The sequence below is a fragment of the Babylonia areolata genome, chromosome 31, assembly GCF_041734735.1.
Source record: "Babylonia areolata isolate BAREFJ2019XMU chromosome 31, ASM4173473v1, whole genome shotgun sequence".
Lineage (NCBI taxonomy): Eukaryota > Metazoa > Mollusca > Gastropoda > Neogastropoda > Buccinidae > Babylonia > Babylonia areolata.
In genome coordinates this window covers 3,513,848-3,531,151 of record NC_134906.1, presented here as the reverse complement: position 1 = coordinate 3,531,151, position 17,304 = coordinate 3,513,848, and the positions used below count along the sequence as shown (strand labels likewise).

The 17,304-nt window shown below is 45.0% G+C and overlaps 1 protein-coding gene across 1 annotated transcript in view; it reads right to left on the bottom strand.

The window, feature by feature from the left end:
- The window catches only part of LOC143275753 (uncharacterized), a 51,905-nt gene continuing 34,601 nt past the window's right edge, over positions 1 to 17,304 (bottom strand). The window contains exons 10-15 of the mRNA XM_076580030.1: positions 15,485 to 15,624; positions 14,684 to 14,837; positions 6,850 to 7,094; positions 3,725 to 3,941; positions 1,981 to 2,049; positions 1 to 1,622 (exon numbers count right to left, since the gene is read on the bottom strand). Coding sequence (XP_076436145.1) covers positions 1,591 to 1,622; positions 1,981 to 2,049; positions 3,725 to 3,941; positions 6,850 to 7,094; positions 14,684 to 14,837; positions 15,485 to 15,624 — 857 coding nt within the window. The 3' untranslated portion in view covers positions 1 to 1,590. The remainder of the gene's footprint in view (positions 1,623 to 1,980; positions 2,050 to 3,724; positions 3,942 to 6,849; positions 7,095 to 14,683; positions 14,838 to 15,484; positions 15,625 to 17,304) is intronic.

Sequence of the window (17,304 nt, the reverse complement as noted above, 5' to 3'; positions counted from 1 at the left end):
GTGAGAGAGAGAGAGGGGGGGGTCGGGGGGGGTCGGGGTGGGGGTGGGGGCTGGGGGGGCGGGCAGGGGGGGGGGAGAGGGAGAGAAAACAAATAAAACAAAAAGTGGGTCGTGATTTTAAGCTGTAGCTCCCGTTTCTGTATCTGTAGCAAACTGTAGTTATATTCATCGATTCATTTCTTAGTTTTCGTTTTCTGTTTCGGGAAATCCCGAAATCAAGTGTTCAACTAACTTCGCGGGCAACTTGAAGAATCTAGAAGTACCTGGAGTTCGCGTAATTTTAAAAAAAGAAAAAAAAAAAAGAAAAAAAAAAGATGCATGCTTTTGGCTATTGCCCGCATTGTTTGAATCTTTTGTTGAACTATGGACCATATTTCACATTGTACGTTATTTATCTATTCATTTATTCATTAAAAAAAATTCATTTTTAAGATTTATCTGTATATTTGTTTATCTATTCATTCATTCATTCATTCATTTTTTATCATTATTATCATTGGTATTGTCACTATCATATCATCATCATCATCATCATTATTATTATTGTTGTTGTTGTTGTTGTTGTTCTTCTTCTTCTTCTTCCTTCTTCTTCTTTTAACAAATCTCTTCAACATGTCATGACAAACGTTTGCACAATATCAGCCATTTAAATTCCAACATGACTGAGGGCAGAATGACACTGGAGGAAAAAAAAAAGAGAGAAAAAAATATAAAGAAAAAAAAAGATGAAATGATGCTTGCAGTTTCAAAGCGAAATGGAACGGCATTATACTCACAGTTCCAGAGAGAGCTGGAGCGATATATAACTCTATTATTAATATTATCATTATCATCATCATCATCATCATCACCATCATCATTATTGCTATTATCATTATAACTTCGGGGGTTAGTGACCACACACACCGCTGACTGTACTAAAAACCCTCTTGGCCGAGAGAATGGGGATGTAACTTGGACAAGACACTCTCTCCATTATGATCAAGTTCTAAGACCATATAGTCGGGACAGCAGTTACCTCCTCTGCTGTTCTGATGGTCATTAGTCGAACACTGACAACTGACTATCATGCATATTATTATTTTCATCATTATTATTATTAGTAGTAGTTGTAGTATCATCATCATTATTCTTATCATTATTATTGATTTTATTGTTGTTGGTGTTGTCGTGTTGGTTGTTGTGGATGGTGTGAGGGTTCGTTGTTAGTTGGAATGTTTTGTTATTGTTTTATTACTTTATTTTTGTCTTTACTATGAAGAAGAAGAAGAAGAAAAAAAACAAAAAAAACAACAAACAACAACAACCCAAAAACAATCATTTTGTCAAATTCTATACTAAAGATAATAAAACAACAACAACAACAACAAAAAGTCCCGTTTGCCGGTGGAGACGTTAACGTTGTACAGATGCAGACTTAATGAAAGTCACCAAAAAATGATAATTGCACGTGAGAGTTTATGCTGTTTTCCGTCGCTGGTCACCACAGCATACACGCTTCAAAACCGGGTAACACCTGGCGTCCGCACAGCCAAAGGGAGCCAATCCAGTTGGAGGGGCGGGTCCTTTGGCTTTTTACCTCCCCTGTCCTTAGCCTTTCGTCTTCCAAGCGCCGCAGCCCTCTGCGAGCAGAAACAGAACACCCAGCGGTTAGACTGCGCGCGCGCGTGCGCGCACACACACACACACACACACACACACACACACACACACACGCAGGCACGTTCGCACATACGCAAACACTACACACCCACACACCCACCCACTCACCCACCCACACACAGAATACGACACACACACACAAACACACACACACACCCCTCCCCCCTGCACACACACACACACACACACACACACACACACACACACACACAGAGATTTGTCACGAATTCACAAATTATATCCTCTTTCTTTCCTGGCGAATTAATCAATGGAAGAGACAGAGACAGAGACAGAGACAGGAGCGGGAAGAAGACTCACGTGGCACGATCAGCTTTTTGCAAGTGTCTGGCATCTTCTTGCGGCCTTTCTTCGTCATTCTCTTGTTCCCTGCAAGGGCAGTCAGTCTGTCAGACAGTGCATCTTATCACGCAACGCACACATCGTCAACACGCGGCCTCAATTCACGTTTCAACTCTCAAACATATGCCTTGACACCTACCTCAGTACGTATCCTCAACGCACAGATAATTATCTCATCGCGTGCCTCAGTCAGCTTACCTCGACAAACCGCACCTCAACAAACAAACAAACACACCGGCCCCAACACATACCTCGACACACGCTTAAGCAAATGCTTCCATACACGCCTTATAAAACACACACCTCAAAAAACACCACACCCCAACAGACACATCACCGCAATACACGATTCAGCACACACATATCAACAAACACCTGAACACGCATTTCAACACATTCCTCAACACATAGTTCAACAAGAAAGGCAAGGCCTTCAAGACTCACTTGTGAGATACACTTTTAAAAAAATCCAAGCTTTTTATGTATTGAGTATTTACTGTTATATTTATATTTTTTTGTATTCTCTAAACTTGGCACTTTGATCTGATATTCGACCCAACAAAGGATCTGTCATTATTATCATTTTTTGTTCAAACAGGAACTTCTTTTGCTAAGCATGGAAGTTTTATTTATTGCAAACGTTTTGGTGTAGGCAGTAAAACAAGGGAAATTACTCTGCTGGGGAACTTAGTTTGCTTTAAACTTTCTCATCTTAAACATTACATTTTGAAATTATACTCAATACATAAAAAGCTTGCATTTAAAAAAAAAAAGTGCATCACAAGTGAGCCTTGAAGGCCTTGCATCTCTTGTTTCAAAATGTAATGTTTAAAATGAGAAAGATCAGTTTAAAACAAATTAACTCCACTAGCATTACAGAGTAATTTCCCTTTTTTACTATCTGCACCAAAACGTTTGCAAAATAAATAAAACTTCCATGCTTAGCAAAAGAAGTTCCTGTTTGAACCAAAAATGATAATAGTGACTGCTCTAGCTGTTGGGTCAGAATATCAGATCAAAGTGCCAAGTTTAGAGAATACAAAAAATATAAATATAACAGTAAATGCAGTTTGCATATAATTAGGCTTCATTCTTTATTTTTTTGTGCCCATCCCAGAAGTGCAATATTGTTTTAAACAAGATGACTGGAAAGAACTGAATTTTTCCTATTTTTATGCCAAATTTGGTGTCAACTGACAAAGTAGTTGCAGAGAAAATGTCAATGTTAAAGTTTACCACGGACACACAGCCACACAGACACACACACACACACACACACACACACACACACAGACAACCGAACACCGGGTTAAAACATAGACTCACTTTGTTTACACAAGTGAGTCAAAAACACACCTGAACACACACTTCAATACATTCCTGAACACACACTTCGACACACACCTCAACACACACCACACACACACACACACACACACACACACACACAAGATATATATGTATATGGATAGATAGAATAGAATAGATAGATAGATAGATATAAATCTCTCTCTCTCTCTCTCTCTCTCTCTCTCTCTCTCTCTCTATATATATATATATATATAAAGGGTGGCGCTGTCAGAGGAGCGACGCGCTCTGCCTGAGGAGAAAGCAGCCCAAAATTCACACAGAGAAATCTGTCTTGACAAAAAAAAAAAAAAAAAAGTTATACAATACACTCCACCTTCTTCCCTCCACTTACACTTGAAGCAGATGACGAAACCCTCTCCGCCATTGGTATGTGCCGGGGTGTCCAAGGAAAAGACGACCTCTGATGGCCCTGAGATGCTGAAGGTGTTCCCTGTGGTCAAGTCGTGGTCAGCTCCGAACACCTTGGTGGCCCAGTGGTCGCTGTTGTCCTCCGCCGCTCTCCACTTCACTGTCAGGTTGTCTCCGGACATCAGACTCAGGGTTCGAATCTGCACGCAGTTGAAGGACAAGCAGGCGGGATTGTAGTGTCTGAAACTCAGACTCAACTCAACTCAAACTCAGACTCAGACTCAGATTCAAACTCGGTTCTACTGTTACAGAGAACATCCCTCCTCCCTCCCTCCTCCTTCCGAAAGGTTTTGACGACACAATGTGGTGACAAAGTAGAGGGTTATTGATTTGATCGACGGGCGCAATAGCCGAGTGGTTAAAGCGTTGGACTGTCAATCTGAGGGTCCCGGGTTCGAATCACGGTGGCGGCGCCTGGTGGGTAAAGGGTGGAGATTTTTCCGATCTCCCAGGTCAACATATGTGCAGACCTGCTAGTGCCTGAACCCCCTTCGTGTGTATATGCAAGCAGAAGATCAAATACGCACGTTAAAGATCCTGTAATCCATGTCAGCGTTCGGTGGGTTACGGAAACAAGAACATACCCAGCATGCACACCCCCGAAAACGGAGTATGGCTGCCTACATGGCGGGGTAAAAACGGTCATACACGTAAAAGCCCACTCGTGTGCATACGAGTGAACGCAGAAGAAGAAGATTTGATCGGGCTCCTCTGTCTCCAACTGTGTTTCCACTCTATAGTCTATCTCTCTCAGTTTTTCTCAGACCGGGCGGGGCGGCTATCCTCAACCCGGCGGGTCCCCAGGTGGCGGATAGGGGAACGGCCCTCAGATATGGGGGTTAGCTGCGATATGTCAGGCTTGCCTGGTCGAATAAGCAGTCCCGGACCAAATGGCGATGTTTCTACCCAGGACGGGGCGGGGTAACAGGTGGCACTGTTACACCATATCAAATTCCCCATGAGTCCTATGACGGGTTCATCATGCGAGTAAGAGGCGTATAAAAACCTCTAGCCCCGGGGAAGGAAAACCTCGGAGAAACAAACCAGGGTAGGGGATGCTCTTAAGCCTTGGTCGGCAAATCGCCTATAAAAGGAAAACTCGGACAAGAAAAACCAGCGCCAAAAACGGATGTACTGGGCCCCTGGCGCGTAACGGCAGTACAACGGAGCTACGTCCTGGAATGACGAACCAGACAAAGTTTCTCTCTCTCTCTCTCTCTCTCTCTCTCTCTCTCTCTCTTTCTCACGTCCCATACATGTCCATATCTCTTGTCAGCCACTCTGTCTCCCACAATCTGTCTGTCTATCTGTCTGTCTGTCTATCTCTTTCTCTCTCTCCCTTGTCCAAATCTCTCTCTTTCTCCCCATTATCTCTTTCTCTCATACGCAACTTCCTCCCTCTCTCTCCCTTTCTTAAATATACCGCTAGAGAGTTTCGCGGCCATTTTGGATCTTGCGCATGCACATCTAACTTTTTACTCGAAATCGCAAGTGATGCCAAAGGCGATCGACATGGACAATATCAGCAAACATGCGCTGTCTCCCTATTTCTTCAGTTGAGAACCTCCATTGATACAACCAAACACTGTACAATATATGCACAATAAAATAAAAAAATTGAAGAATTCAATGTTTCACAAGTTCTGCCTCTCTCGATAAACGGAGTATGGCTGCCTACATGGCGGGGTAAAAGACGGTCATACACGTAAAAGCCCACTCGTGTGCATACGAGTGAACGCAGAAGAAGAAGAGGAAGAAGCCTCTCTCGATCGTCCTGTAGCTCGAAATTCCGGAGAGCCAATCAACTTCGAGAGCACAGATCATGTGACGTGCCTCTATAAGTCATGTCAGCACGGAACTCTCCAGCGGTCTATTAAAGCCTGAACCGGACTATAAATGGCGGGCGATTTGAATCAAGCCAGTTTCTCACCAGAGTCTGACACTGTGACGTCGGTGAAGGTTTATTCAAAATAAAAGCCTAATAAAGCTACGGTTTGGCTTCATTTATGGCAGAGAGCGAGATTTGCCTAGCAGCTTCCAATCTAGACCTGAATTGACTTTGGAAAGTACAAAATGTGTCAGCTACACGTAATACAAAATTTGAATGCAGAGAAAAGGGGCGGAGCTAGAGCCGTTTGTGTTTGCGCTAGACGTGTCTGTCAGATAAAAATAGCACCAGCACGTGGTACTGTCCGGTGAGAATTGGAAAGCATGCAGACAGCCCCTCGACGTTGGCAACCGTAAACGACCACATTGTGTGGCAGGAGTACACGGATATCTTTCTCCGCTAACAGTGAGTCGGTCTTTGTTTTGCTTTCACCTCCCACATGTTTACATTTCTACCGGACACGTGCTCGCGCTTTTTACAGATAAACTCCGCCCCTTTCCCTTTTATGGATAGGCTCTAGTGCGCATGCGCAACCGAAACCTTGCTCTCGGGAGTTAAGACTTTAAGCCAATGCACACTACAATGCCCCACCACTCCGCCCAACACTAGCTACAACAGTGGAGTGATGGCCTAGAGGTAACGCGTCCGCCTAGGAAGCGAGAGAATCTGAGCGCGCTGGTTCGAATCAAGGCTCAACCGCCGATATTTTCTCCCCCTCCACTAGACCTTGAGTGGTGGTCTGGACGCTAGTCATTCGGATGGGACGATAAACCGAAGTCCCGTGTGCTAGCATGCACTTAGCGCACGTAAAAGAACCCACGGAAACAAAAAAAGGGTTGTTCCTGGCAAAATTCTGTAGAAAAACCCACTTCGATAGGAAAAAACAAATAAAACTGCACGCAGGAAAATTATAAAAAAAAGAAAGAAAAAAAAAGGTGGCGCTGTATGTAGTGTAGCGACGCGCTCTCCCTGGGAGAGAGAGCAGCCCGAATTTCACACAGAGAAATCTGTTGTGATTAAAAAAAAAAGAAAAAAAAAGACAAAAAAAAGACATACAAATACAAATACCACACCCCAACATTCCAACCCCCCCCCCACCACCCTAACCTCCTGCTCCCCCGAACCCCTCTTTAAAACTACCCCCCCACGCCCCTCTTTACCGTATAGAAGAAAGCCTTCATCTTCTTGTTCGGCTTCAGCAGTGTGAGGTTCTGATGCATGCCTCCGCGGTTGTAGCGGTGCTGGTCAGGGCCATGGTGACTCCGGTGACCGCGGTAGAGCCAGGGGTGGTCAGAGTGACTGACCACTACGCCTTGCTTGACCCCCTTGACCGCCTCTCTGGCCTTTGTCCCGTTGTTGCCTTGTTGGTGTTGGTGCTCTTGCTGTACCGTGTGCAGTTCCTTCACTGTGTAGGGACATACAGTATGTGGCGGTTCACAGCTTACACACACACACGCGCGCGCGTGCACACACACACACACACACACACACAAACACACACACAACACACACACACACACACACACACAAACACACATACACACACACGGCACATTCTCATGCACAACATACACACACACAGACACATACACACACGACACATTCTCATGCGCAACACACACACATACACACACACACGCGCACGCACACACACACACACACACACACACACACATATATATATATATATATATATATATATATAAGTTAGGGTTAGTTACTTAGTGATCTAATTTGCTGTACATCTATTCTATTCATAAATTTTATCTTTTCATATTTCCTGGTGGTACACCCATAGCTGATTTGAATAGTCATGATACAGAACACACACACACACACACACACACACACACACACATATATATATATGTATGTATGTGTATATATATATATATATATATGTGTGTGTGTGTATGTGTGTGTGTGTAGATAGATGGATAGATAGAAATATATATATATATATATATATATATATATATATATATATATATAAGTTACTTACTTACTTACTTAGTGATCTATTCTGGTGTGCATCTATTCAATTCATTTATCTATTCATATCCTTTCTGGTGGTACATGATATATATATATATATATATATATACATGTATATATATATATATATATATATGTGTGTGTGTGTGTGTGTGTGTGTGTGTGTGTGTGACCAAGCGTGCTATGCTTGCTCCAACACTATTCACGCACAAGCTGTATTAGCAGACGACAGTTTTCCCTCCTAACCCGCGCACAGAATGTGTGACGTCACTCTGCTTACATCATTTTGTCCTCGCCAGACACCTGGTCACAGCTCGCCCAATGTCGCATCGCGGTACGTCATTGGCTGAGAAGAAACTTGTGTTTCTGTTCCACTGTAATTAATTAATAACTCTCTTGTCAGATCAGTAAACTACTAGTATTATATACTGGCAGAATCGTCTTAATTCCATCTTTAAATCTATTCCATTTATGTTCACCTACGTGAAACTGATTTAACGCAGTTTGTAATTTTCAGCGACGAGCTCGTTAAAACTGACCCTGTTCAGGTGACTTAAATTAAGATTATAAATTCATCTTAAATAATCAACACTTCATTTTACACTCATTATAAAGTAGGCGTTGAGCTCTTTCTTTTGCAACTTATCCGATGCAAATCGGTTCAGTAATCATCTAGAAATCTGTCACTGAACACCTTGTAACAAGCACAGTTCTCATCAGATTTCTTCAGATTAGTGACGATCTGGTTTGCAGCCCACGTGATTGTCTTTGTAGTTCGCCTAATTTGTATAAATTGGCCGAGTGGGTGATGAGTGGTCATAAACAACTCCAACCGAACAAACTTGACCTTAAGGGTGTAGACGCCAATAGGTCGTTAAACTCCAATAATCGATGAGTGGTCACTTCAACACCCGAGCCAGCCGCGGCCAGCACCTGCTCTCTTTGTCTCTTGCCGTGTAGTGGTCAGTGTTGTTCTCGCTACGTATTGCTGTAAGTACTATTGTGTAGAATGTGTTGACTTGTGAAAGGTATTCTTCGACACAGTACTTGTGTTCATATAAGTATGTTCAGTTGTTGCTTTGTTCAGTTAATTCTTTGTTTAGTTATGGCTTTGACATGTTAGGCACAGCTCGGCTATGATTGATCTAGAAAATCGCCATGTCGTCATATGTTCGTAGCAGTATTCCATTTGATTCTTTTTACGTCAGTCAATGACGTCTCGGGACACAAGATAGTCTGTTCCAGAATGTTCTAGGGGATGACTCATTCTCTCTCATCTGCTGTCACTGAAGGTTAGGTTAATTATCCCCGCTTCAGCGGAGACGATTTAAATGTTGAGCGCAAGCTTAGCTATGCTCATATTTGGCTTTGATGCAACGGATAACTTGTGTAAGTTCATTCACCACTTAATGGTTAAGCCATGATGGTGCTTCACTTACTCTCTGGTCTATCAGGTTGCCAGTATTATATCTAAGCCACTGATTCTCCATCTTGTTTACTATTCAGGTATTATCTTACATGCTGATCTCGGTTGTACTGCTACAGTGTGCTCAGTACTCTAAGATGTGTGAAGTATTCTGTTGAGGTGATTACAAGATAGTCTTTGATTAATATCAGTTATTGGTTAAAACCACCTGATATGTATCAGTCTGTTAATTGTAAGTTAGTTATCATGCTCTCTCCTATACGGCTTATTCCCGTATGGTGCTACATGATAAACTGATTCATTTGAGTCACTTTGACACAGTATGAGCTTTTCCTAATCTATACTGTCAGTGTACCTCTAGTCAATCAGCTTAGCCACAACCACTGTAACTGCACTGTTTAAATGTATTAGGAAAGTCTTTGGCTGTCAGTGTTTGGTTTTCACATGTATGCATTATTTTTTATGCTGTGGCTTAGTCCAGACCAAGTAATAGTCTTTCCAGCTCAGTTATCATGCTTTCTCCTATACAGCATACTCTGGTATAGTGCCACATGATGATTGATTCATTCGAGTCGCTTTAAATTTAATACAGCTGAAATAGTTTTCCATGGATTAGGTTGTTTGGGTACTTTACTAATTAATCATAACCCTAGCCCTTTAGTTGCATGGTCTTGGGGACCAGGTGAAGAATAACAGACATGTTGCTTTTATGAGTTTACTGTGTATGTGTACTTGATAGTGATTATATTTTATAAGTTATATGTTAAATATTTTATGTACTAAGTTTGAGATTTGATTTCCCATTTGGAGTTGGTAGGATGAGTTTGTTTATTTTGATAATTATGTTGTTATTATTTACTATAAGTATTGTCAGGTCAGGTCTCTACCTGCCACAGGTACCATGTAACCCTGTGCTACCTGTCACATGCGGGCAGATGGAGCTCGACAGCCCGGGAAGGCAGTCCATCTAAGACAAGGAAAAGTCTGAAGTAAAACCCATGAAGTGCTAAGGAATGCAGGACAGTCTCGACATGCATTGACCCTGGGTCCATGGCCATGTCCCGACTTTCAGTAGCCGCGCCCCCGTGCCTCCGAGGAAGGTTTTTGAGCCAGAGGCTAGGACAAGGACAGTCTGATATAAAACCTACGACCTGAGGACCTCACTGTCACCGTCCCAGCTTGCTAGGCTATGGCAGATGAACCACGGGTGTAAAGGGTGGGGCCAGTACTGCGCACACTGCACTCCACCTAAAAATTCCATTGCGCAGGCTTGAAGGACACGTCCACGTCCGCGCCACCAACTATTCCAAGCCCTGTAGCGATGGGAAAGGGGCGAAAACGGCAGGTGGAAGATGTCACTGGAAGCCGCAGTTCCAATCCTGCATGCAGGCGGTTCAGGATATTGGTCGCCTGATTGTTGACCCGGAGGTGACAGCATCACTCGGCAGCACCCTGAACGACCAAGCAGCCTTTTCTAGGGACAGCACTGCTTGCTCCACACGGAGAGGGGCCTAGAAAAGGTGGTCCAAACAAATGCTCATCTCCATACCCCCCAGTTGGCTAGCCGCGGTCAACGGGCATCTCCAAACGCGGTCGAACAACAATAGAGAAGAAAAGGCCGGCACCTGCCTCACAATTAGGTGCAAAAGGACTAAAGGTAGCATGCTGGAACATCCGAACCATGCGTGACTCTGCAGACAGCAACCACCCAGAAAGGCGTTCCGCTCTAGTCGCACACGAACTTCAGAGACTGAACATTGACATTGCTGCCGTCAGCGAAGTCCGCTTTGCAGGGAAAGGCAGCCTCCAGGAACACGGCGCTGGGTACACCCTCTACTGGTCAGGCAAGCCAGAGACCGAGAGACGCCTTTATGGCGTAGGCTTTATGGTCAGGAGCACCATTGCCTCCAAGCTTGAAAACCTGCCAACAGGACACTCAGACCGAATTATGTCCATGCGCCTCCCACTACGGAACAAACAGCATGCCACTCTGTTCAGCGTGTACGCTCCAACCCTCCAAGCGGACCCCACAGAAAAGGTCAAGTTTTACACTGATCTGCGCAACCTCGTTCAGAACACCCCTGCTGACGACAAGGTCATCATCCTTGGCGACTTCAATGCCAGAGTTGGCCAAGATTCAGAAGCCTGGAAAGGAGTCCTTGGCAAGCATGGCGTTGGTAATTGCAACGACAATGGGCGCCTTCTTCTCGAGTTCTGTGCAGAGCAGCAGTTTACCATCACCAACACCATTTTCCAGCAGAAGGACAGCCTGAAGACAACGTGGATGCATCCTCGGTCCAAACATTGGCACCTCATTGATTACATCCTGATGCGCCAGAGAGACGTACGAGACGTCCTACACACCCGAGTGATGCCCAGCGCGGAGTGTCATACTGACCACCGCCTCGTCCGCAGCAAGCTCAGGCTCCACTTCAAGCCCAAACCAAAGAAAGGAGGAGCTCCTAGGAAGAAATTCCAGGTCGGCAACTTTCAGTCAGCTGAAGTGAAAGCTGAATTCCAGGCGAAGCTTCAGGACAAACTTGAAGACCCCAGTTGCCCCACAGACCCCTCTCCAGAAGCACTATGGGCACAGCTGAAATCAGCCATCCTGCAGTCCTCTGAAGAAGTCCAAGGGTTCTCGTCGAAAAAGAACAAGGACTGGTTTGACGAAAACAACCAGGAGATCCAAGAATTGCTGGCGAAGAAGAGATCAGCCCACCAGGCTCACCTTGCACAACCGTCTTGTCCGGTGAAGAAAGCAACCTTCCGGCTCATATGCAGCAACCTCCAGCGCAAGCTTCGTGAGATTCAAAATGGGTGGTGGACCAACCTGGCAGAGAGGGCTCAGCTTTGTGCAGACACTGGTGACTACCGGGGCTTATACGAAGCCTTGAAGGCGGTGTACGGTCCCTCATACCAGGTCCAGAGTCCTTTGCGCAGCGCAGACGGCCAGGCGCTCTTCACAGACAAGACGTCGATCCTGAACAGGTGGTCGGAACATTTCCAGGCCCTCTTCAGCGCCAACCGCACGGTTCAAGACTCGGCAATTCTCCGCATCCCACAACAGCCAGTGAAATTACAACTGGACGAGCTACCAACCCTAGAAGAGACTGTCAAGGCCATTGAACAGCTGAAATGTGGCAAGGCAGCAGGGGTTGACGGAATTCCGCCGGAGGCGTGGAAGAATGGAGGCCCAGCACTACACTCCAAACTCCACAACCTCTTTGTCTGCTGCTGGGAGCAAGGCAAACTACCACAGGACCTCCGTGACGCAGTCATCATCACCCTGTATAAAAACAAGGGAGAAAAGTCGGACTGCTCCAACTACAGGGGGATAACTCTGCTCTCCATCGCAGGCAAGATCCTCGCCAGAGTCCTCCTAAATCGGCTGGTGCCTACTATCGCCGAAGAACATCTCCCAGAGAGTCAGTGTGGCTTTAGAGCCAGCAGAGGCACCACTGACATGGTCTTCGTTCTCAGACAGCTACAAGAAAAATGTCGGGAACAGAACAAAGGACTGTATGCGACATTCATCGATCTCACGAAAGCTTTCGACACCGTGAGCAGAAAAGGTCTGTGGGAGATCATGAAACGTCTAGGATGCCCCCCAAAATTCCTCAGCATGGTCATCCAACTACATGAGGAACAGCGTGGACAGGTCAGACACAGCAACGACCTTTCGGAGCCCTTCCCAATTGGAAATGGAGTGAAACAAGGTTGTGTCCTCGCGCCGACCCTCTTCACGATCTTCTTCAGCATGATGCTCCAACAGGCCACTGAAGATCTTGGCGACGACGACGGTATCTTCATCAGATACCGCACTGATGGCAGCCTATTCAACCTGAGGCGGCTACAGGCCCACACCAAGACACTGGAGCAACTCATCAGAGAGCTTCTGTTTGCCGACGATGCTGCCCTCGTCGCCCATACAGAAGCGGCCCTGCAGCGTATAACGTCCTGCTTCGCAGAGGCTGCGCAGCTCTTCGGCCTAGAAGTCAGTCTGAAAAAGACGGAAGTTCTCCACCAGCCTGCCCCACAGGAAGAATTCCACGCTCCTCACATCAACATCGGTGAGACAGAGCTGAAGTCGGTCCACCAGTTCAGCTACCTAGGCTGCACCATCTCGTCTGACGCCAAGATCGACAAGGAGATCGACAACAGACTTGCAAAGGCAAACAGCGCATTCGGCAGGCTGTACAAGAGAGTGTGGAACAACAAACACCTGAAGAAAGACACAAAGATCAGCGTGTACAGAGCTGTACTGCCCACCCTGTTGTATGGCTCCGAAACCTGGGTCACCTACCGGCACCACATACGACTGCTTGATCGCTTCCACCAGCGCTGCCTTCGCACCATCCTCAGCATCCACTGGAGTGACTACATCACAAATGTCGAGGTCCTGGAGCAGGCAAAGACTATCAGCATCGAGGCAGTGCTGCTAAAGACCCAGCTACGTTGGGCAGGGCACGTGTCCAGGATGGAGGACCACCGCCTGCCCAAGATCGCGCTGTATGGCGAACTGTCCACTGGCCACCGTGACAGAGGAGCACCCAAGAAGAGATACAAAGACTCCTTGAAGAAAGCTCTCGGTGCCTGTCACATTGACCATCGCCAGTGGTCCGCAGTAGCCGCTGATCGAGAGACCTGGCGACGCACCATCCACCAAGCTGTCTCCTCCTTCGAAAACAACCGCAGGGCCAGCCTTGAGGACAAACGCAGAAGGAGGAAGAACCACGACGCTGCAGCCGCGAACCCAGACCAGACTTTCCCTTGCAACCGCTGCGGCCGACTCTGCTTTTCCCGCATTGGCCTTGTCAGCCATGAGCGTGCCTGCATCAGACGTGGACAACGCCCTTCCTAGATCTTCGTCAGCGAAGCCAGGCCATGATTTACTATAAGGTATGTTAGTATTAATGGTACTTGACTAAGGGAGTTGCATATACTTGTTTGGGGCAAATACCAAACCCAGAGGTAGGCACAGCACTGTGTATGCTCCATGCTACCCACATCCATGAATGGCCGACTTCCCACTTATGGTGCTTCCAGTGTTCATGTATTGTAGAATATGGTTTTTGTGTTTCGGTTTGGTTTTGGTTCCCTCCTTTATACTTTGTTGATGCGGGTACTCTACCAGTCTTGGTCTTTGCCTCATGTATGCTCATTGTTATACGTACATGCAACGTTGACATTGTATTTATGGCTTTTATTTGTTTGTGTCTTGCAGGCACTGTTTTCCTGTAATAACTGTAGTGAATAAACAATTGAAAGGGCGTCCGCTTTCATATGCTCCTGCCTGCACGAGAACCTGCTATCTTCTACTATTCCTCATTCCACTCCAACCATACCCTTATCCCCTGTCCTACTTATCCCTATCTCCACTCCACTCCAACCCTACCCTTACCCCGAGTCCATCACACACACACACACACACACACACACACACATATATATATATATATATATATATATACAGAGAGAGAGAGAGAGAGGTGAACAGATAAATTTAAGTCAGTTAGTTAGTTAACGATCTAATTTTTGATTTACATCTATTCTATCCACTTATCTATTCATACCTTTCTTGGTTGTACACTCATAGCTGATGACGAATTTCTCTGGTTGCTTGGTAACGCATTCCGCCATCGTTCCGTTGTACAATTTCAGCATGTAGTTGGGGCGTTTGGTGGAGTAATTCAGCACGCAGCGTTTCTTCCAGAAGCACGAGTTCATCTGCACCAGTGGGGAATGGTTTCAGCATGACTTAGGGTACAACTGTACTTTTAATTGATTATTAAGGTGTGCACTTTAAGTAAGGGGAAGGGTACTTTTTTTCTTTACTTTTTTTTTATACATTTATTTTACATATATACACACATACAGACAGACAGACAGACATTAAAACATCAAAACAGTAACTCAGTCGTACATATACACATACAAACATACATACATTCATACATAGATACAGACGGGCATCCAGACATACATACATACAGACAGACAGTCATACAGACAGAAGGACATACGTACAGACAGACAGTAAGATAGTCATACAGACAGACACACAGACAGACATACAGACAGCATGACACACAAGTAAGACGTACATACACACACACACACATACATACATACAGACAGACAGACAGACAGACAGAGATTTAGATTGTAAGACAGCAAGATAGTCATTCATACATCCAGACAGACAGACAGCAACACACACACACACACACACACACACACACACACACACACACACACACACACACACACACACACACACACACACGCACGCACGCACACACGCACACAGAGACAGGTTGCAGGCACACAGGTACACACGCACGCTCACACCGCACACCCACACCAAACCCCACCTGGACAAAAAGGTCCGGGGTCAATCCTCGACAGAGGGGTCCGTGGTGCCCCACCACCGACATGGAGGCGATGCTGCCCTTTTTGCACTTGGCCTGGAACGGCTTGTCTTCCAGCTGCCCCGCCTCCACCTCACAGGGCGCTGATGAAGTCATGCACACACACACACACACACACACACACACACATGCGTACACACACATTCAAACACACAAACACACACACACACACACACATGCGTACACACACATGCGTACACACACATTCAAACACACACACACACACACACACACACACACACGCACACACAGAGTCTCATGCACAACACACACACACACACACACACACACACACACGTGCACACACACACACACACATACGTGCGCGCGCGCGCGCACACACACACACACACACACACACACACATGCGTACACACACATTCAAACACACATACACACATACACACACACACACACACACACACGTGCACGCACACACACGTGCACGCACGCACGCACACACACACACACACACACACACACACGTGCACGCGCACACATGCACTCCCACACAGACATGCATACACATACAAACATACATACACACAACGCACACACACACACACACACACACACACACACACACACACACACACACACACACACACACACACATACACACGCACACACAGAGTCTCATGCACAACACACACACACACACACACACACACACACACACACACACACACATATAATCATATAAGACGAGATAAAAACGGAACGAGAAACGCTAAGAGAAGAAGGAATAAGAAGAGATGATAATTATCAGAAAAGAAAAAAAAAAGATCAGATAACAGAATATTAGGTAAGACCAGACAAGACAAGAAAAGGTAAGGAAAGGTTAAGGTAAGACAAGAAAAGGTAAGGAAAGGTTAGGTAAGACAAGAAAAGGTAAGGTAAGGAAAGGTAAGGTAAGACAAGAAAAGGTAAGGAAAGGTAAGGTAAGACAAGAAAAGGTAAGGTAAGGAAAGTAGGTAAGTTAAGACAATAAAAGGTAAGGAAAGGTAAGACAATAAAAGGTAAGGAAAGGTAAGGTAAGACAAGAAAAGGTAAGGTAAGGAAATTAGGTAAGGTAAGACAAGAAAAGGTAAGGAAAGGTAAGGTAAGACAAGAGAAGGTAAGGTAAGGAAATTAGATAAGGTAAGACAAGAAAAGGTAAGGAAAGGAAATTAGATAAGGTAAGACAAGAAAAGGTAAGGAAAGGAAATTAGATAAGGAAAGACAAGAAAAGGTAAGGTAAGACAAGAAAAGGTAAGGAAAGGAAATTAGATAAGGAAAGACAAGAAAAGGTAAGGTAAGACAAGAAAAGGTAAGGAAAGGAAATTAGATAAGGAAAGACAAGAAAAGGTAAGGTAAGACAAGAAAAGGTAAGGAAAGGAAATTAGATAAGGAAAGACAAGAAAAGGTAAGGTAAGACAAGAAAAGGTAAGGAAAGGAAATTAGGTCAGGTAAGATAAGAAAAGGTAAGGTAATACAAGAAAAGGTAAGGAAAGGAATTTAGATAAGGTAAGACAAGAAAAGGTAAGGAAAGGAAATTAGGTCAGGTAAGACAAGAAAAGGTAAGGAAAGGTAAGGTAAGACAAGAAAAGGTAAGGAAAGGTAGGGAAAAGCAAGAAAAGACAAGACAAGGTAAGGTAAGGTAAGGTAAAGTAAGGTAAGACGAAGAGACAAAACAAGACAAGTTAAAATGAGATCAGATGACATACTTCACGTGATATTGTACATTCATTTGCATTTTTGGCATATTTCCACCTTGAAACTAT